Source organism: Pelophylax lessonae (assembly GCF_965119305.1).
Source record: "Pelophylax lessonae genome assembly, chromosome: 9".
In the NCBI taxonomy this organism is placed as follows: domain Eukaryota; kingdom Metazoa; phylum Chordata; class Amphibia; order Anura; family Ranidae; genus Pelophylax; species Pelophylax lessonae.
Window position 1 is genome coordinate 10,063,454 of NC_138776.1, and position 21,421 is coordinate 10,084,874.

Below are 21,421 nucleotides of genomic sequence, written 5' to 3' on the forward strand. Positions count from 1 at the left end.
CGGACCTGTATCTCCTTTACTGAAGAGTGCGGATCTGTATCTCCTTTACTGAAGAGTGCGGATCTGTATCTCCTTTACCGAAGAGTGCGGATCTGTATCTCCTTTACCGAAGAGTGCGGATCTGTATCTCCTTTACTGAAGAGTGCGGATCTGTATCTCCTTTACTGAAGATTGCGGATCTGTATCTCCTTTACTGAAGATTGCGGATCTGTATCTCCTTTACTGAAGAGTGCGGATCTGTATCTCCTTTACTGAAGAGTGCGGATCTGTATCTCCTTTACTGAAGAGAGCGGATCTGTATCTCCTTTACCGAAGAGTGCGGATCTGTATCTCCTTTACCGAAGAGTGCGGATCTGTATCTCCTTTACCGAAGAGTGTGGATCTGTATCTCCTTTACCGAAGAATGCGGATCTGTATCTCCTTTACTGAAGAGTGCGGATCTGTATCTCCTTTACCGAAGAGTGCGGATCTGTATCTCCTTTACCGAAGAGTGCGGATCTGTATCTCCTTTACCGAAGAGTGCGGATCTGTATCTCCTTTACCGAAGAGTGCGGATCTGTATCTCCTTTACCGAAGAGTGCGGATCTGTATCTCCTTTACCGAAGAGTGCGGATCTGTATCTCCTTTACCGAAGAGTGCGGATCTGTATCTCCTTTACCGAAGAGTGCGGATCTGTATCTCCTTTACCGAAGAGTGCGGATCTGTATCTCCTTTACCGAAGAGTGCGGATCTGTATCTCCTTTACCGAAGAATGCGGATCTGTATCTCCTTTACTGAAGAGTGCGGATCTGTATCTCCTTTACCAAAGAGTGCGGATCTGTATCTCCTTTACTGAAGAGTGCGGATCTGTATCTCCTTTACCGAAGAGAGCGGATCTGTATCTCCTTTACCGAAGAGTGCGGATCTGTATCTCCTTTACTGAAGAGTGCGGATCTGTATCTCCTTTACTGAAGAGCGCGGATCTGTAGCTCCTTTACTGAAGAGCGCGGATCTGTATTACCTTTACTGAAGAGTGCGGACCTGTATCTCCTTTACTGAAGAGCGCGGACCTGTATCTCCTTTACTGAAGAGCGCGGATCTGTATTTCCTTTACTGAAGAGTGTGGATCTGTATCTCCTTTACTGAAGAGTGCGGATCTGTATCTCCTTTACTGAAGAGCGCGGACCTGTATCTCCTTTACTGAAGAGCGCGGATCTGTATTTCCTTTACTGAAGAGTGTGGATCTGTATCTCCTTTACTGAAGAGTGCGGATCGGTATCTCCTTTACTGAAGAGTGCGGATCGGTATCTCCTTTACTGAAGAGTGCGGATCTGTATCTCCTATACTGAAGAGTGCGGATCTGTATCTCCTTTACTGAAGAGTGCGGATCTGTATCTCCTTTACTGAAGAGTGCGGATCTGTATCTCCTTTACTGAAGAGTGCGGATCTGTATCTCCTTTACTGAAGAGTACGGATCTGTATCTCCTTTACTGAAGAGTGCGGATCTGTATCTCCTTTACTGAAGAGTGCGGATCTGTATCTCCTTTACTGAAGAGTGCGGATCTGTATCTCCTTTACTGAAGAGTGCGGATCTGTATCTCCTTTACTGAAGAGTGCGGATCTGTATCTCCTTTACTGAAGAGTGCGGATCTGTATCTCCTTTACTGAAGAGTGCGGATCTGTATCTCCTTTACTGAAGAGTGCGGATCTGTATCTCCTTTGCTGCCTGCACAACCTGGAGGCAGAGCCCCCTAGCCCTGGGGTCCCCTCCCAGGCCTCACAACCCTTCCACCCGACAACCCCCCCCCCCCTTGCTGGCCAGGCTCTTCAATATTTATGGGCCTGTCCTACCACCCTGCCATGCCTCTTGTCTGGGGATTGGTCAAACTTCCATAAATATTCAGATCCTTGCCTCTGTACTTCCGCCCCCTAGTTTCTAGAAGTTTCCATGAACCTCCAGAACGAGGGGGAGGTGATAGAGGCCTGGTCTGCAGAGCCTTCCAGCCTGAATCCACAGCAATTACCCAGACTCTCTTAACTACTGTGAGTCAGCCTACATTTTCCTAACTAAAACTGTACACTAGAGGGTGCTACGTGCTGTATGTATTGTTATTTTCTGTGCTGTTTAACTGCTACATGGATGGTTGTGTGTGATAACTACAGACACTGCTTCATTTTTCAGGCCCGACAGACCATAAATGATATCCCCCAGACTGTGGCCAATCAAACGACAAACACAGTAAAAGGTAAGTTATTTCCATGGGGCTCCCATTACCCTTCATTATATGGTTTTGTGCACCTTTGGACACCAAAGGTTCTTGACCCGTGGTCACATGAAATGTCCAGCTAATCTCTCCTCCCTTTAAGATCCCCTTTAGACTTTAGCACTGTATTGCAGTGCATAGATGCACATTGCGGTGCAAGTTTTCCTGCCTGTTACTGCAATGCCCAGATCTGCATGGGCTGTACATGAACATGTCCAGAGAGAAAGATAAGACGTGCCATTGCTGGCTTCTATTTTGGGACCCATTCACAATTTGCAGGAATTTGCGTTTTGTGGCTGAAGTGTTTTCCATTGAAATTAGAGGAAGCGAAATGCGTGATAACTGGGAAAATACCTAATTATTTTGACATCTAATACCGGGGTTGTGGCTGCAGCTGGATGCCAAAACAAAAATAATAAAATTTTCTGCAGCTGCCGCTCTTTCCAATAAAATAGGTCAGAGCGGCTGATTAGCCACTGGATCACTTTTAGAAGTGGGAGGTGGGGTTGCCCCGCCCCCCCCTTCCCCGTCCACCACTGCCGCCGCCACTGCCACTGCTTTCTAATGGTTCTTAGGCTTACCTGGCTTATCAGCAACCCCAAGAACCAATCCAGCAGTAAGCAGAAGAAAGATGGCCTCCACTTGTTTCTATGGCCTAGGGCAGTGATGGTGAACCTTGGCACCCCAGATGTTTTGGAACTACATTTCCCATGATGCTCAACTGTACTGCAGAGTGCATGACCATCATGGGAAATGTAGTTCCAAAACATCTGGGGAGCCAAGGTTTGCCATCACTGGCCTAGGAGGATCGGAGTGACGTCATGACGTCATGACGCCACTTCCAGTTCAGGGCCGATGTAAACAAGGTTTTTATTTTTTGTTGTTTTTTTTGTTTTTTTTTTAAGCATCAGATCAAAGGTTTTTGTGATCTAATGCTTTCCATTGTAGAGGAGAAATTTGGGGTCTTATTTTCCCCAGATCTCTCCATAAAGAGGACCTGTCATGACCTATTTCTATCACAAGGGATGTTTATATTCCTTGTGATAAGACTAAAAGTAATAAAAAAAAAAAAGTAAAAACAAAAATGTAAAGGGACGTGTGATGAAAAAAAAAAACCCAAAATGTAATGAAATTAAATAAATAATAATAAAAAAAATATATGTATGTGCTCCGTGCCAGAGCAAGAGCTACAATTCTATCGCTAGACCTCCTCTGTAACTCTAAACTGGTTAAAAAAAAAAAGTAAAATGTCACCTATGGAGATCTTTTGGCGCCATACCACAAGCGTGCGCAATTTTAAAGTGTGACATGTTGGGTATCTATTTTACTCGGTGTAACATCATATTTCATATTTTACTTAAAAAAAGGGTTATATATTGTGTTTTTTTTTTTTATAATTAAAGTGCATTTTTTCCCCAAAAAATAGCTTTTAAGAAAATGCTGTGCAATTACCGTGTGACATTAAAAATTGCAACAACAGCCATTTTGTTCTTTAAAAATATTTAATTTAAAATATAAAAATAAATATGTTAATATATATATATATATGTGTGTGTATATATATATTATAACATATATATATATATATATATATATATATATATATATATATATATATATATATATATATATATATATATATATATATATATATGTTAATTAAAAATATTATAAAAAATATATAATGTTTGGGGGTTCTAAGTCATTTTCTAGGAAAAAAAAAAAACACTGATGTTTATTTGTAAAAAAAAAAAAAAAAGTGTTAGAATATGCCTTGTTTTTTAAATGGTTAAATCTTTGGTGTTTTTTTTTTTGGTCAAATTAATTTTAATTTTTTTACTGATATTTTATACTATAATTCACCTTCTTTTGATTTAATTCTTATTTTCCAAAGAATCCTTAGATATAGGGTGCCTCCAGGCTTCAGTATGTGCAGTGCATGCTGGGCTTTCTAATAAGAAGGCCCAGCACTAGTTCTGCACTTGCTGACCTAGATCGTACCATTTGATAAGGATGAGGTGGGGGAGGCGTCCCTCTTCTGAGTCATTCAGCTGTGTGTGTAATCTGAGACCCTGCTATTCGTGTCTGTACAACACACTAAAATTCTATTTATTTCCTTTAAATAAATATTGCAGTTTAGTTGAAAATCATTTATTTATTTATTTTTCCTGGGTGCAGCACCGCATTTAATGTTTAAATTTCATACAGCGATCTATTTTGCATGAAGACGGATTATGTGTGCTCCCCCGTGTAGAGCCGATCTCGGATCTCTGGCATGTTACAACCTAAAGTTATGTTTTTTTCTTTCTCTTGAAATGTTTAGATATACAGAGCCAGCTGGGGAACATAAAACAGAAAATCATAGAAGCCAGGAACAGCATCCCTATCGTGGATAAATTAAACTCTGTCAATTCAATGTTAGATCAAGCAACCAACTACTCCAGGCAGTACGAGCCGGATGTTGTGAGATACGAGTATTACAGGTAAAGCCATGGATAGGCCAACCCTCCAGATGTTGTAGGGGGGCCACAGGGGCAGAATGGAAGGGCCACACTTCTCATCCACTGTAATGATGCACTAATCACAATCCTACCCATCTGTCATCTGCCAGAAAGTGGGCGGAGCTGTCTGAGCTCGCCAACCACAGATTCTTTTTAATGAGCAAACATGGCCACTGCACTCCGATCTCAGTACAAGGATTCTTTACTGGAATGCAGACAGACAACATTTCCTGCTTCATGTTCATGGCTGACGCATTTCACCCTTGAAAGGGGCTGAGTCATAGAGATGAGATGGAGACGTGTTTTTTTTGTATCTGATAAAATAAGCATGTTAATGTATCATTCCTTGTCAGCCTGTGTCTGTCCAGTATAGTCTGAGATGATTCCATTGTTGCCATTTAAAACAAAAAAACACCTATTTTTGCTTACATTTTCCATGTAGTGTGCTTCTGTTTTGTGTGAAGTTTGCTTTGGTTTTGCATGCTTTTTAATATGCAATTTGCTTTTGTCTTCCCTGCAGTTTGTTTTTGTTATGTGGGCAGTTTGCTCTGTTTTGCATGTTGTTTTCCTTTGTTTTCCATGCAGTGTGCTTCTTTTTTGCATATAGTTTGAATCTGTTTTGCATACAGTTTGCTATTGTTTTCCTCTTGTTTTTGTTTTTGCTCTATTTTGCATGTCTTTTTCCTTTGTTTTGCATGTAGTTTGCATGCAGTTTGCGTTTGTTTTGAGCACAGTTTGCTTTTATTTTGCATGCAGTTTGCTCTGTTGCATGTTTTTTTCTTATTTTCCATGCAGTGTGCTTCTTTTTTGCATGTAGTTTGAATTTGTTTTGCATACAGTTTGCTTTTGTTTTCCATGCAGTTTACTTTTGTTTTCTGTGCCTTTTGCTTTTGTTTTCCATGCCTTTTGCTTTTGTTTTCTGTGCAGTTTGCTTTTGTTTTCCTCTTATTTTTGCTCTATTTTGCATGTCTTTTTCCCTTTTTTTTGCACGTAGTTTGCTTTTGTTTTGCGCGCAGTTTGCTTTTATTTTGCATGCAGTTTGCTCTGTTGCATGTCTTTTTCTTGTTTTGCATGCCGTGTGCTTCTTTTTTTGCATGTAGTTTGCATCTCTTTTCCATGCAGGTTGCTTTTGCCTTCCCTGCAGTTTGCTTTTGTTTTGCGTGCAGTTTGCTCTATTTTGCATGTCTTTTTCTTTTTCCTGTTTGCTTTGGTTTTGCACGCAGTTTGCATGTCTTTTTCTTGTTTTGCATGCAGTGTGCTGCTTTTAAAGAAGAATGCATGTAGTTTGCATCTGTTTTGCATGCAGTTTGCTTTTTTTTTTCCATGCAGTTTGCTTCTGTTTTGCATGCAGTTTTCTTTAGTTTTGCATACAGTTTTCTCTGTTTTGCATGTCTTTTTCATTTGTTTCCCCTGCAGTTATTTTTTTGCTTGTAGTTTGCTTTTGTTTTGCGTGCAGTTAGCCTCGGTTTTGCTTCTTTTTTTGCGTGGAGTTTGCTGTTGCTTTGCATGCAGTTTGCTCGTGGTTTACCTCTAGTGACATGCACTCAGTTTACTACCATTTTGGTTGCAGCTGAGTGTGCATCTTCTGGAAACTGAGTAAGTTACGGGCTTTATTTTCACAACCCATTGAAAGGCGTAGATAGAAACTGGATATAATACTACAGGAGGTAGAGTCGCCATTTAGCTGCTTTATTAGTATATATCAAACATGCTTTATGAAAATAGGACAAACAGTGTAAAGGAACAAATGTTCAAAATTGGTATACACCCCTCCCCCGTATATATGATATATATATATATGTGTGTCTTCAATTTTTTCTGCTGCAGTTCAGTACACTTACTGATCTTGTCCCTCACCCAATCTGTGATTGGACATCTCTCTCATGAGCTCACCTCTCTGTCACTCTGCTCTCTCCTCCTATCGGCATGCTTCTTGTCAGCACAGGAACTGATCGTCTTCCTTGTGCTGCTTCTCCCTCCAGCCCTGCTGTACAGGGACTTTAGGCGGCTGATTCCGGGTCACATTCAGGGACTTACACTGCTTGCATTTAAAAATGACAGTCACTGATGTATGAATGAAAGCAGAGTTGCGTTATTTTTATCTTTTATATCGGAGTTCAGCTTCAAGCAGTAGTGGGAGAGAGCTGAATGCAGGGCTCCCCCGAGAAGGGTTGTATTAGTTGCTGATGTCATCTTGTCTTTGTCCTTCTAGGTGGATAGTTGGGATCTGCCTCGCCTGCATCATTCTCCTGGTGGTTGTGTGTAACCTGTTCGGCCTTCTGCTTGGCCCCTGTGGTCACAAAGCGAACGTGGACCCCACAGATCGCAGCTGCTCCTCAAACTCCGGAGGGGATTTCTTCATGGCGTAAGTGAAATAGAAGAAGCGTTTAATGCCATAGGCCTGTAGTGTTATCCTATGGGATTTGGTGGATGCCGACACTCTTACCAATGATCACTGAACTGAATGTAAATCCACTTCAATTTTTTGAGAAATGTTTATTCCCCCTTCCCTTGTTAAAAAAAAAAATTAAAGTTCTACTTACCTCTCTACACTGCAGCACTGTCCCCGACTTCCTCCTCCTTCCAGTCCCAGCAGTCCTCCTCAACTAATCCCAGGCGTTCTTATCTGTCCAGCCCCTGGGGTCCTCTTTTTTGCAGCCCTAGGGGTCCTCCTCTCTCCAGCCCCAGCAGGCCTCCTCTCCCCAGTCCCAGCACTCCGCCTCTGTCCAGTCCCAGCAGGCCTCGGTTCAGCCCCAGCGGTCTTCCTCGGTTCAGCCCAAGCGGTCCTCCCCGGTTCACCCCAGTGGTCCTACTCAGGTCCAGCCCCAGTGGTCCTCTTCAGTCCATCCCCGGCAGTCCTCCTTGGTCTAACCCCAGGCATCCTCCTCAGTCCAACCCCAGTGGTCCTCCTTGGTCCAACCCCAGTGGTCCTCCTTGGTCCAACCCCAGTGGTCTTCCTTGGTCCAACCCCAGTGGTCCTCCTTGGTCCAATCCCAGTGGTCTTCCTTGGTCCAACCCCAGTGGTCCTCCTTGGTCCAACCCCAGTGGTCCTCCTTGGTCCAACCCCAGTGGTCTTCCTTGGTCCAACCCCAGTGGTCTTCCTTGGTCCAACCCCAGTGGTCTTCCTTGGTCCAATCCCAGTGGTCTTCCTTGGTCCAACCCCAGTGATCTTCCTTGGTCCAACCCCAGTGATCTTCCTTGGTCCAACCCCAGTGGTCCTCCTTGGTCCAACCCCAGTGGTCTTCCTTGGTCCAACCCCAGTGGTCTTCCTTGGTCCAACCCCAGTGATCTTCCTTGGTCCAACCCCAGTGATCTTCCTTGGTCCAACCCCAGTGGTCCTCCTTGGTCCAACCCCAGTGGTCTTCCTTGCTCCAACCCCAGTGGTCTTCCTTGCTCCAACCCCAGTGGTCTTCCTTGCTCCAACCCCAGTGGTCTTCCTTGGTCCAACCCCAGTGGTCCTTCTCGGTCCAGCCCCAGTGGTCCTGCTCGGTCCAGACCTGAGGCTCTTCTTTTGTCAAGCCCCCGGGGTCCTCCTTGGTCAAGCCCCAATGATCCTCCTCTATCCAGTCCAGTGGTCCTTCTTGGTCCAGCCCCAGCAGTCCTCCTCTTTCCAGCCCCAGCAGTCCTCTTCTTTTCAGCTCCAGCAGTCCTCCTCCTTCCAGCCCCAGCAGTCTTTTTTGGTTCAGTCCCAGCAGTCCTCCTCCTTCCAACCCCAGCAGTCCTCTTCCAGGTCCAATGACCCCCCCCCCCCCCATCATTTTGCTCATTTCTTTTGAACCTAGTCTGTCATTTGCACCCCCCCCACTAGAGGGTACACCATCACACAGGCAGGGTTCACAGTATTCCAGGACTGAGCAGCGCTTATCCATCATTACAAGAGTGCTGCTTGGTCCTGGAAAAATATCCCCTACTGCCAGAAGACAAAGAGGACGCTGCTGTGATGTCACCAGGCTGGCTAGAAGACTACAAAAATACTGGGGAAGGGATTTCCAGGGTAGGGGGTTAAATGGCTGGAGTTCTACTTTAACACCTGGAGAAGCCAGCCCCGGATAGAGGATAAAGAGTCACGTCAGATCTCTATACAATTTATAATTTTTATATTTATAAAGTATATCTAAAAACAAAACTTTTCTTTATCATTTAGACCAGAGTACGGAATGGTTCATTTTCCTGGTCATTTTTGTTATTTTTTATTGCCATCTGTATCCTTCACTTCCTGACCTTCCCACCATCCCTGTACTGAGTTCTGGGTCTGTACACCTGCTGTGCCCATTATGAGGGGTTCCCACCATCCCTGTGCTGAGTTCTGGGTCTGTACACCCACTGTGCCCATTATGAGGGGTTCCGACCATCCCTGCGCTGAGTTCCCGGGTCTGTACACCTGCTGTGCCCATTATGAGGGGTTCCCACCATCCCTGTACTGAGTTCTGGGTCTGTACACCCACTGTGCCCATTATGAGGGGTTCCCACCATCCCTGCGCTGAGTTCCCGGGTCTGTACACCTGCTGTGCCCATTATGAGGGGTTCCCACCATCCCTGTGCTGAGTTCCCAGGTCTGTACACCCACTGTGCCCATTATGAGGGGTTCCCACCATCCCTGTGCTGAGTTCCCGGGTCTGTACACCTGCTGTGTCCATTAGGAGGGGTTCCCACCATCCTTGTACTGAGTTCTGGGTCTGTACACCCGCTGTGCCCATTATGAGGGGTTCCCACCATCCCTGTGCTGAGTTCCCTATAAATCAGTCCATCTTGAACTCTCACTTATGTCCTGACTGGTCTACTATCTCATTGGTTCCCTAACATATTAACCAATCAGTGTTGTTCTTGCAGGGGTGCCGGATTCAGCTTCCTCTTCGCCTGGCTGCTGATGCTGATCACCGCCATCCTGTTTGTTGTTGGAGGAAACGTCTACACCTCATTCTGCAAGCCGTGGAGCAATCAACAACTTTACAAGGTGCCCCAATACGTGTCCTGTGTAAAGGATGGGAACATAGAAGGGGGGAGCCATCCAACAATGCTCCAGTATAGACAAAAACATTTCTTTGGGTCACAATGACCGTGGATGAGCAAGACGGAGAGTTTTCATTTCACAGAAATTTCTGTGGAATTTAGACATTTTTGCCAAATGCATCAATAAGAGTCAATAGAGATGGCGATGTTTGAGCAGAACTTAAAGCCGAGCTCCACTCCAAAAGGGAAGCTTCACTTGTCGGCCTCCTCTCCCCCCCCCCCCTTCTCCGCTGCCACATTTGGCACCTTTTGGGGTACAGGGCCATCTTACCGAATGGGCACGCTGGGCAGTTCCCCGGGGGCCCCACTTGCCTGGGGGGCCCCACCTGCCCAGCGACCCAGCCCCAGTCAAGCATTAGCACTGCATTGCCCGGGGCCCTTTAATGCTCTTAAGGTGGCACTGAGCGGGTACCTGACTTTGACAGCACGGCGATCACAGTAAAGACCCTATGATGTAGGCTCTTTACAATGTGATCAGATCAGTTAGTGTTCTAATTATCAGTGTAGCCCCATCAGTGCCACCCTTTAGTGCCCATCAATGATCTCTGTCAGTGCTCATCAGTACTGCCAATTAGTTCACATCAGTGCTGCTTCTTAGTGCCTCCTATCACTGCCCATCATTGCCGCCTATCAGTGCTTAATATTAGTGCCTCCTCATCAGTTCCACCTTGTCAGTGCCCATCTTTGCATCCTCATCAGTGCAGCCCATGGGTCCCACTGGGTCCATTGGACCCAGGTGGAACTTTGAGAGGGGCAGCAAATTGACGCCCAAGAAGAGTTTTTTTTTTTTGTGATGGGATGGTCTGTGATGACGGGGGTCTATGATGAGGGGAGTCTGTGATGAAGGGAGTCTGTGATAGGATGGTCTGTGATGAGGGGAGTCTGTGATAGGATGGTCTGTGATGAGGGGGAGTCTGTGATGAGGGGAGTCTGTGATAGGGTGGTCTGTGATGAGGGGAGTCTGTGATGAGGGGAGTCTGTGATGAGGGGAGTCTGTGATGAGGGGAGTCTGTGATGAGGGGAGTCTGTGATGAGGGGGATCTGTGATGAGGGGAGTCTGTGATAGGATGGTCTGTGATGAGGGGAGTCTGTGATGAGGGGAGTCTGTGATGAGGGGAGTCTGTGATGAGGGGAGTCTGTGATGAGGGGAGTCTGTGATGAGGGGGATCTGTGATGAGGGGAGTCTGTGATAGGATGGTCTGTGATGAGGGGAGTCTGTGATGAGGAGAGTCTGTGATAGGATGGTCTGTGATGAGGGGAGTCTGTGATAGGATGGTCTGTGATGAGGGGAGTCTGTGAAAGGATGGTCTGTGATGAGGGGGATCTGTGATAGGGTGGTCTGTGATTAGGGGAGTCTGTGATGAGGGGGATCTGTGATAGGGTGGTCTGTGATTAGGGGAGTCTGTGATGAGGGGGATCTGTGATAGGGTGGTCTGTGATTAGGGGAGTCTGTGATGGGGGGAGTCTGTGATGAGGGGAGTTTGTGATAGGATGGTCTGTGATAGGATGGTCTGTGATAGGGTGGTCTGTGATGAGGGGGATCTGTGATGAGGGGAGTCTGTGATAGGATGGTCTGTGATGAGGGGAGTCTGTGATGAGGAGAGTCTGTGATAGGATGGTCTGTGATGAGGGGAGTCTGTGATAGGATGGTCTGTGATGAGGGGAGTCTGTGATAGGATGGTCTGTGATGAGGGGGAGTCTGTGATGAGGGGAGTCTGTGATAGGGTGGTCTGTGATGAGGGGAGTCTGTGATGAGGGGAGTCTGTGATGAGGGGAGTCTGTGATGAGGGGGATCTGTGATGAGGGGAGTCTGTGATAGGATGGTCTGTGATGAGGGGAGTCTGTGATGAGGAGAGTCTGTGATAGGATGGTCTGTGATGAGGGGAGTCTGTGATAGGATGGTCTGTGATGAGGGGGATCTGTGATGAGGGGGATCTGTGATAGGGTGGTCTGTGATTAGGGGAGTCTGTGATGAGGGGGATCTGTGATAGGGTGGTCTGTGATTAGGGGAGTCTGTGATGAGGGGGATCTGTGATAGGGTGGTCTGTGATTAGGGGAGTCTGTGATGGGGGGAGTCTGTGATGAGGGGAGTTTGTGATAGGATGGTCTGTGATAGGATGGTCTGTGATGAGGGGAGTCTGTGATAGGATGGTCTGTGATGAGGGGAGTCTGTGATAGGATGGTCTGTGATGAGGGGGAGTCTGTGATGAGGGGAGTCTGTGATAGGGTGGTCTGTGATGAGGGGAGTCTGTGATGAGGGGAGTCTGTGATGAGGGGAGTCTGTGATGAGGGGGATCTGTGATGAGGGGAGTCTGTGATAGGATGGTCTGTGATGAGGGGAGTCTGTGATGAGGAGAGTCTGTGATAGGATGGTCTGTGATGAGGGGAGTCTGTGATAGGATGGTCTGTGATGAGGGGGATCTGTGATGAGGGGGATCTGTGATAGGGTGGTCTGTGATTAGGGGAGTCTGTGATGAGGGGGATCTGTGATAGGGTGGTCTGTGATTAGGGGAGTCTGTGATGAGGGGGATCTGTGATAGGGTGGTCTGTGATTAGGGGAGTCTGTGATGGGGGGAGTCTGTGATGAGGGGAGTTTGTGATAGGATGGTCTGTGATAGGATGGTCTGTGATAGGGTGGTCTGTGATGAGGGGAGTCTGCGATGAGGGGGATCTGTGATAGGGTGGTCTGTGATGAGGGGAGTCTGCGATGAGGGGGATCTGTGATAGGATGGTCTGTGATGAGGGGAGTTTGTGATGAGGGGAGTTTGTGATAGGATGGTCTGTGATGAGGGGAGTCTGTGATGAGGGGAGTCTGTGATGAGGAGGATCTGTGATGAGGGGAGTCTGTGATGAGGGGAGTCTGCGATGAGGGGGATCTGTGATAGGGTGGTCTGTGATGAGGGGAGTCTGTGATGAGGGGGATCTGTGATAGGGTGGTCTGTGATGAGGGGAGTCTGTGATGAGGGGGATCTGTGATAGGGTGGTCTGTGATGAGGGGAGTCTGTGATGGGGGGAGTCTGTGATTAGGGGGATCTGTGATAGGGTGGTCTGTGATTAGGGGAGTCTGTGATTAGGGGAGTCTGTGATTAGGGGAGTCTATGATGGGGGGAGTCTGTGATGAGGAGAGTCTGCGATGAGGGGAGTTTGTGATTAGGGGAGTCTGTGATGGGGGGAGTCTGTGATGAGGGGAGTCTGTGATGAGGGGAGTCTGTGATGGGGGAGTCTGTGATGGGGGAGTCTGTGATGGGGGAGTCTGTGATGGGGGAGTCTGTGATGAGGGGAGTCTGCGATGAGGGGGATCTGTGATAGGGTGGTCTGTGATTAGGGGAGTCTGTGATGGGGGAGTCTGTGATGGGGGGAGTCTGTGATGGGGGGAGTCTGTGATGAGGGGAGTCTGTGATGAGGGGAGTCTGTGATGGGGGGAGTCTGTGATGGGGGGAGTCTGTGATGAGGGGAGTCTGTGATGAGGGGAGTCTGTGATGGGGGGAGTCTGTGATGGGGGGAGTTTGTGATGAGGGGAATCTGTGATGAGGGGAGTCTGTAATAGGATGGTTTGTGATGGGGGGGGGGGATCTGTGGTGGGTTAGTCTGTGATGGGGGAGGGGAGTCTGTGGTGGGTTAGTCTGTGATGGGGGAGGGGAGTCTGTGATGGGGGGGGGGGATCTGTGGTGGGTTAGTCTGTGATGGGGGAGGGGAGTCTGTGATGGGGGGGGGGGTCTGTGATATGATGGAGTTTGTGGTTAGGAATTGAACACAATGCTATATAATGATGAGGGAATATAATTTTGTATATAGACAAGGAGGTGCTGTTGCATGTAAATCTGACTTCCTGATAAATGTATTTTATATGTTATCATCATGATATAAAATAATGGATGCCAGAGCCTTTTGGTGGGTGTGATTTTTGTTTTGTTTTTTTGGGAGGGGGGGGGGGCAGCAATTCATTCTTGGACCCAGCCAGCACAATGTTTTGGGCCAGCCCTGCTCATCAGTGACCATCAGTCAAGGAAAAAAATTTTATAACAGAAGCCAAGAAAAACTGTTTTTCCTTTGTTTAGAAAAAAATAAAATGCCCATTGATGATTAAATTCCACCAAAAGTTCTAACTGTTTTAAAAAATGAAAAAAAAAATGTTGTTTGGGTACAGTGTTGCATGACCGCGCAATTGTCATTTGACAGCGCTAAAAATGGGCCTGGGCAGGAAGGGGGGTAAAGTGCCCATTAGGCAAGTGGTTAAACTGCTATTAAGGATAATGGAAGCTTTTTTTTTTTTTTTTTTTTTTAATCCTAGAACCCCAGAATAATTTAGTGACTCTGCTTACCTTGTTTCAAGGTCAGTGATGGGTGTGCTCAGTCTGTGCACCATTACTACAGCCATCACCATGACTGGTGAAGGAACTGGGAGCAGTAAGCAGATGGTGTGATTCAAACCACCTAAGTTTTCAACTTATGAGATTTAGGGAGACCTCAGCTGTGGCCTCTGGTGTCACTAATGGTCCGTCTCACTAATCGAGCTGGCTTGCTTATATACACCACAAAAACCCCAAAAGGGAAAAGCCCAATAAGACAGGAAGCAATAACAGCGCCACACACATGGTCAGAGTTCAAAGTGATGTTTTATTAATCTATTTACGCCGGCGTCACACATATATACAGATGCATCTCATAAAATTAGAATATCATCAAAAAGATAATGTATTTCAGTACTTCAATTCAAAAAGTGAAACTCATATATTTTATATAGATGTGTTATACACAGAGTGATAGATTTCAAGTTTTTCTTTCTTTTAATGTGCCAAGTCCTGCTGGATAATGAAATCCGCATCTCCATAAAGCTTGTCAGCAGAGGGAAGCATGAAGTGCTCTAGAATTTTCTGCTAGAGGGCTGAGGTGTTATGGGAGCCCAGGTTACTTTGATAGCGGCTGTCATGCCTCCAGCTTAGAAATAATTAATGTTAGTGGAACTTGCAATACCAATATTGTCCACAAGATGCCACTGTGACATAGACTGTTGTTGGACAGTACTTTATGGTATCTCTTGCTCTCTATTACTGAGTATTAGTTCCACCCCTCTCTGAGCAAATCTCCATTTTAGACTTACCTCATGGAAGAGCAGACAGTATCCTATGTTGCTGTGGAAGATTCCTGAACCCTCTTGGAAGCATCGCTGTTTCACCTATTCACAATCCTATTTGCATATCCATCTGACTTGTAACCTGTTTCATGTGACCACCATTCTTTCACTGGAATAAAGCCTTAAGTTACAAAAGGACTGGTTATTATAGGATTAAAGGTTTAGCTGTATGTTGAGCTGCACACGCCTAGGGCATACGTGTAGTGAGAACAGAACAGCGGCCTTCAGCTCCTCTGCATTGTTGGGTCTGGTGTCTCTCATCTTCCTCTTGACAATAACCCACAGATTCTCTCTGGGGTTTAGGTCAGGCAGGTTTTCTGGCCAATCAAGCACAGCGATCCCATGATCATGTGACCAGGTATTGGTAGGTTTGGCAGTGTGGGTGGTGCCAAGTCCTACTGAAAAATGAAATCAACATCTCCATAAATCTGGTCAGCAGAGGGAAGCATGAAGTTCTCTAGAATTTCCTGCTAGAGGGCTGCGCTGACTTTGGACTTTGATCAAACACAGTGGACCAACACCAGCAGATGACACGGCTCCCCAAATCATCACTGACTGTGGAAACTTCACACTGGACCTCATACAACTTTCATTCTGTGCCTCTCCACTACTCCTCCAGACTCTGGGACCTTCATTTCTATATGAAATTCAACATTTTCAATGGTTCGTGATGATTTGGGGAGCCGTGTCATCTGCTGGTGTTGGTCCACTGTGTTTTATCAAGTCCAAAGTCAGTGCAGCCCTCTAGCAGGAAATTCTAGAGCACTTCATGCTTCCCTCTGCTGAACAGCTTTATGGAGATGCTGATTTCATTTTTTAGCAGGACTTGGCATCGCCCACACTGCCAAAACTACCAATACCTGGTCACATGATCATGGGATCACGTTGCTTAATTGGCCAGCGAACGCGCCTGACCTAAACCCCATAGAGAATCTGTGGGGTATTGTCAAGAGGAAGATGAGAGACACCAGACCCAACAATGCAGACAAGCTGAAGGCTTCTATCAAAGCAACCTGGGCTTCCATAACACCTCAGCAGTGCCACAGGCTGATCGCCTCCATGCCACAACGCATTGATGCAGTAATTCATGCAAAAGGAGCCCCGACCAAGTATTGAATGCATCCTATACTGTACATGGACAGACTTTTCACTAAGCCAACATTTCTGTATTAAAATTCTTTTTTTATCGGTCTTATGTAATATTCAAATTTTCTGAGATACTGAATTTTGGGGTGTCACTCGCTGTAAGCCATAATCATCAAACTTAAAAGAAAAAAATGCTTAAAATCTATCACTCTGTGTGTAACATATCTATATAAAATATGAGTTTCACTTTTAGAATTGAATTACTGAAATAAATTAACTTTTTGATGATATTCCTATTTTATGAGATGCACATGTGTGTGGCGTCACAGAAGTGGGCTTTCTTCCCAGGCCCCTCATGTATGTCGCGTTTGCTGAAAGCACCCTCTACAGCAATGAAAACTAAAAAATGTCTGGGTAATGGAGGGGGAATACAGGCTAGTACTCAAGTGGTTAATGATTCTGTTCTTCCTACAGGTTGTGGATGAGAATGTGAATCTCACCAAACTGCTGAATATAAGTGACGTTAACCTGAATATTACCAACATCTACGGGTAAGCAACTTTTTGTAGCACTGGTGGAGAAGTGCCTCCTTAGACTGATGGCTGGTGGAGAAGTGCCCCCTTAAACTGGTGGTGAAGTTCCCCCTTAGACTGGTGGCTGGTGGAAAAGTGCCCCCTTAGACTGGCGGCCATTGGGGTACTGCCCCTTTAGACTGATGACTGTTGGAGAAATGCTCCATTAGTCGGGTGGCCAGTGGAGAAGTATGCTCTAAGACTGGTGGCTGGTGAGGAAGCACCCCCTCAGACTGGTAGCTGGTGTAGAAGTATCATCTGTGACTGGTGGCTGGTGGAGAAGTACCCCTTCAGACTGGTGTTTGGTGGGGAGATGCCCCATTAGACTGGTGGCTTGTGGAGAAGTACCCTCTTAGACTGGTGGCTGGTGAAGAAGTTCCTCCTTAGACTGGTGGCCTGTGGAGAAGTGCTTCCTAAGGCTAGTGAAGAAGTGCCCCCTTAGACTGGTGGCTGCTGGTGAAGCACCCCCTTTAATTTGTGGCTGGTGGAGAAGTACCTCCTTATACTGGTGGCTGGTGGAGAAGTGCTCCTTAAGGCTGGTGGAGAGAGGTCCCCTTAAACTGATGGCAAGTGAAGAAGTACCCCCTTAGGCTGGTGCCCTGTGAGGAGGAGCCCCATTAGAATGGTGGTCAGTGGAGCAGTACCCCCTTAGATTGGTGGCCAGAGGGGAAGTACCTTCTTAGACTGGTAGCAAGTAGAGACGTACCCGATTAGACTGGTGTTTGCTGGAGAAGTACCTCCTTAGACTAGTGGTCAGTGAAGAATTACCCCCTTAGACTGGTGGCCATTGGAGAAGTACCCTGTTAAACTGGTGGCCGGTCGAGAAGTAACCCCTGAGACTGGTGGCCATTGGAAAAGTATCCCCTAGGACTGGTGGCCGGTGGAGAAGTACCCCCTTAGACTGGTGGTTGGTGAAGAAGTACCCCCTTAGACTGGTGGCTGGTGGAGAAGTACCCCCTTAGACTGGTGACCAGTGGGGAGGTACCGCCTTAGACTAATGGCCGGTGGAGACGTACCCCCTTTGACTTGTGGCCGGTAAAGAAGTACCTCCTTAGACTGGTGGCCAGTGGAGAAGTACCCCTTAGACTGGTGGCCAGTGGAGAAGTACCCCCTTAGACTTGTTGCCAGTGGAGAAGTACCCCCTTAGACTGGTGGCCATTGGAGAAGTACCCTGTTAAACTGGTGGCCTGTCGATAAGTACCCCCCCTAGACTGGTGGCCATTGGAGTAGTCCCCCCTTAGACTGGTCTGAGGCCCATGTCACACATGCGATTCTGGGATCATAGACCATGCAGGGAAAATACTTGCCCGCTTTGTATGCTTCACTTCCTCATTGCTGAAAAAGCCGGCGGCAGAGTGACACTAACAAAGGAAAGGCACAAGCAAGGGAGTGAGTGTTGTATTTTCCATAGTAAACCCGTTCTTGTTGAGTTTCCATCAACAGCAGGGTTGCAATTCCGACATTATCCTAAGGACACATTTAGAAGCCACGGCGGTGCTAGGAGCAGAAGAGACCAATCATATGACCTGTCAAAGTCATGTGACCAAGGTCTCCTCCTATTCCAGAGTGTTCCTTCTGCCATCCTGTGCAAAGGTCACTTTGTGTCCAGAGAGCAGCGGTTCCTCCTCTCTATTTAAATGAGGCCCCTGAAGTGCAATTCTAGGCAAACATTTCTTTTGTTTTGAATAGACTGAGGAAGGGTTTGGACCTCTGTCAGGTAGGTCATTGCTGTCTTTGTCACCATCGGGGAGATTCACCCTCTCAATTTGTACTGCTGGCCATTGTCACCAAGGAAAAAGCGAGGGAACATCTAAAATGTTATAGTTGTCCCCAGAAAAAGAGGTGAAGGTAAATCTACCAATGGGGACACCTGTTCCCCTCACTTTGAGAGATTTCCTCTTACATCCTGTTGCATCTCCTGGACAGAAAGTAAAGGAAAATTAATAACATTTATTTGCTAATTCCCTCCAGCGTTCTCTACAACGGTTACATGGTATCTCTTGTTACAAAGACTTGTGTTTCCTATGCTCCTCAGCTCCATCTAGTGTCCATAATAAAACAGAAAGAATAGCATTCGTTTTTCAAAATTCACACAGAACGAATGTTCGCTGGACTAATAGCTAAGCAAATATTTTTTTAAACAGATCATAAATGTCCTGTTGCTGGTCAACCTTGGTAAAACACACTAATTAAATAGGAAGCCACCCAATTGTTATGTGTTATTCATTTGAGAATAATTTCCAGAATTATAATTATAATTATTTTTATCAACCATTTTTTTTTTTTTTTTAACAGCATACACCAAGAGATATGAATACAGACTAAATAGGGAATATACATTATCTCACATAAGTGAGTACACCCCTCACATTTTAGTAAATATTTTATTCTATCTTTTCATGTGACAACACTGAAGAAATGACACTTTGCTACAATGTAAAGTAGTGAGTGTACAGCTTGTATAACAGTGTAAATTTGCTGTCCCCTCAAAATAACTCAACACAGCCATTAATGTCTAAACCACTGGCAACAAAAGTGAGTACACCCCTAAGTGAAAATGTCCAAATTGGGCCCAAAGTGTCAATATTTTGTGTGGCCACCATTATTTTCCAGCACTGCCTTAACCCTCTTGGGCATGGAATTCACCAGAGCTTCACGGGTTGTCATGGATACTGCCCTGCGGCCCAGTCTCTGAAGGGAGGGGATCATGCTCTGCTTCAGTATGTCACAGTACATGTTGGCATTCATGGTTCCCTCAATGAACTGTAGCTCCCCAGTGCCGGCAGCACTCATGCAGCCCCAGACCATGACACTCCCACCACCATGCTTGACTGTAGGAAGACACACTTGTCTTTGTACTCCTCACCTGGTTGCCGCCACACATGCTTGACACCATCTGAACCAAATAAGTTTATCTTGGTCTCATCAGACCACAGGACATGGTTCCAGTAATCCATGTCTTTAGCCTGCCTATCTTCAGCAAACTGTTTGCAGGCTTTCTTGTGCATCATCTTTAGAAGAGACTTCCTTCTGGGATGACAGCCATGCAGACCAATTTGATGCAGTGTGCGGCGTATGGTCTGAGCACTGACAGGCTGACCCCCCACCCCTTCAACCTCTGCAGCAATGCTGGCAGCACTCATACGTCTATTTCCCAAAGACAACCTCTGGATATGACTCTGAGCACGTGCACTCAACTTCTTTGGTCGACCATGGCGAGGCCGGTTCTGAGTGGAACCTGTCCTGTTAAACTGCTGTTTGGTCCTAGCCACCGTGCTGCAGCTCAGTTTCAGGGTTTGGCCATCTTCTTATAGCCTAGGCCATCTTTATGTAGAGCAGCAATTCTTTTTTTTTTTTCAGATCCTCAGAGAGTTCTTTGCCATGAGGTGCCATGTTGAACTTCCAGTGACCAGTATGAGAGAGTAAGAGCGATAACACCAAATTTAACACACCTGCCCCCCATTCACACCTGAGACCTTGTAACACTAACGAGTCACATGACACCGGGGAGGGGAAATGGCTAATTGGGCCCATTTTGGACATTGTCACTTAGGGGTGTACTCACTTTTGTTGCCAGTGGTTTAGACATTAATGGCTGTGTGTTGAGTTATTTTGAGGGGACAGCAAATTTACACCGTTAGGCCCCTTTCACACGGTGGAGTCCGTCAGCCATTCTTTTCTATGAGGGAATCGAATGAGAACAGACCGTCTGTCCGTTCTCATCCGATCCGATCCGCCAGACGGATGGAAAATAGGGTTTCCATCCATCCGGATTTGACGGATTGGATAGGATCGGATGTCAGCAGACATGTCTCCGCTGACATCCGATGCCCCATAGAGATGCATGGCGGATCTGAACGGTCCGCTTATGTGAAAGGGGCCTTATACAAGCTGTACACTCACTACTTTACATTGTAGAAAAGTGTCATTTCTTCAGTGTTGTCACATGAAAAGATAGAATAAAATATTTGCAAAAATGTGCGGGGTGTACTTACTTTTGTGAGATACTGTGTGTATATATATATATATATATATATATATATATATATATATATATATAGTTATAGTATATATCTCTAAACACAATAATTTGTATATGTAAACCATTCCTACATACGGGATATTTCTAATCAGAAATGTATTACCTACTATCTTTCCCAGAGTTGAGACCATGGCCTGGTCATTGGATAACTCATTTTGCTGTCTTTTCACTTAAGTCTATTAGGAGATGTCCTTCTAGGTAAACATCCCCCCAAGGTTTTCTGTTGGACCTTGTATGAAGGTGGTATTCTCACCCAGAGAAGTAATTGAGTTGGCCGTGTTTCAAAATGTTTATTACTAATTTAAGGCTCTTCAAATACATTCTGTTTAGTGACCATAGAATATGGTCATCCTTGGCTTTTGTCCCCAGTTCAGCAAACAGCCGGTTTACAAACCTTCAACAGGGTCAAAAAAAAAAACCACACACAGGATGTTCTATTTGAAGACTTATGTGAATCCCTGAGTTTAACCACTTGCCGACCGCCGCAAGTACATATACTGTGGCGGTCAGCCCCTCCTGGGCAAAGTGACGGTCGCTCGCTCAGTAGCCTGTAGGGGGCGAGCGCGCGCCGCCAGAGGCGCGCTCCCGCCCCCGCTCATTCACTGAGGTCCACGCACGAGTGACCGGCGGCTCTGATGTCCGCCGGTCACTCGCGATCTCCCGCTGGAGAGAGAGAAAGGCAGGCGGCTGATGTAAACAAAGCCACCTGTCATTCTCCCTGGTGTAACTGTAGAGATCTTACGATCCTGCTATGTAGGATCAAATGTCTCTGGTTACATAAAAAGCCACGCCCCTTGACAGTTAGAATCACGCCCCTAGGGACACACTTAACC

The 21,421-nt window shown here is 46.2% G+C and overlaps 1 protein-coding gene across 1 annotated transcript in view; it reads left to right on the top strand.

Moving 5' to 3' along the window:
* The window catches only part of LOC309563496 (prominin-1-A-like), a 125,151-nt gene that overhangs the window by 62,400 nt on the left and 41,330 nt on the right, over window positions 1-21,421 (top strand). Inside the window, exons 9-13 of the mRNA XM_082267887.1 lie at window positions 2,162-2,225; window positions 4,567-4,726; window positions 6,957-7,109; window positions 9,575-9,698; window positions 16,449-16,525. Coding sequence (XP_082124013.1) covers window positions 2,162-2,225; window positions 4,567-4,726; window positions 6,957-7,109; window positions 9,575-9,698; window positions 16,449-16,525 — 578 coding nt within the window. The remainder of the gene's footprint in view (window positions 1-2,161; window positions 2,226-4,566; window positions 4,727-6,956; window positions 7,110-9,574; window positions 9,699-16,448; window positions 16,526-21,421) is intronic.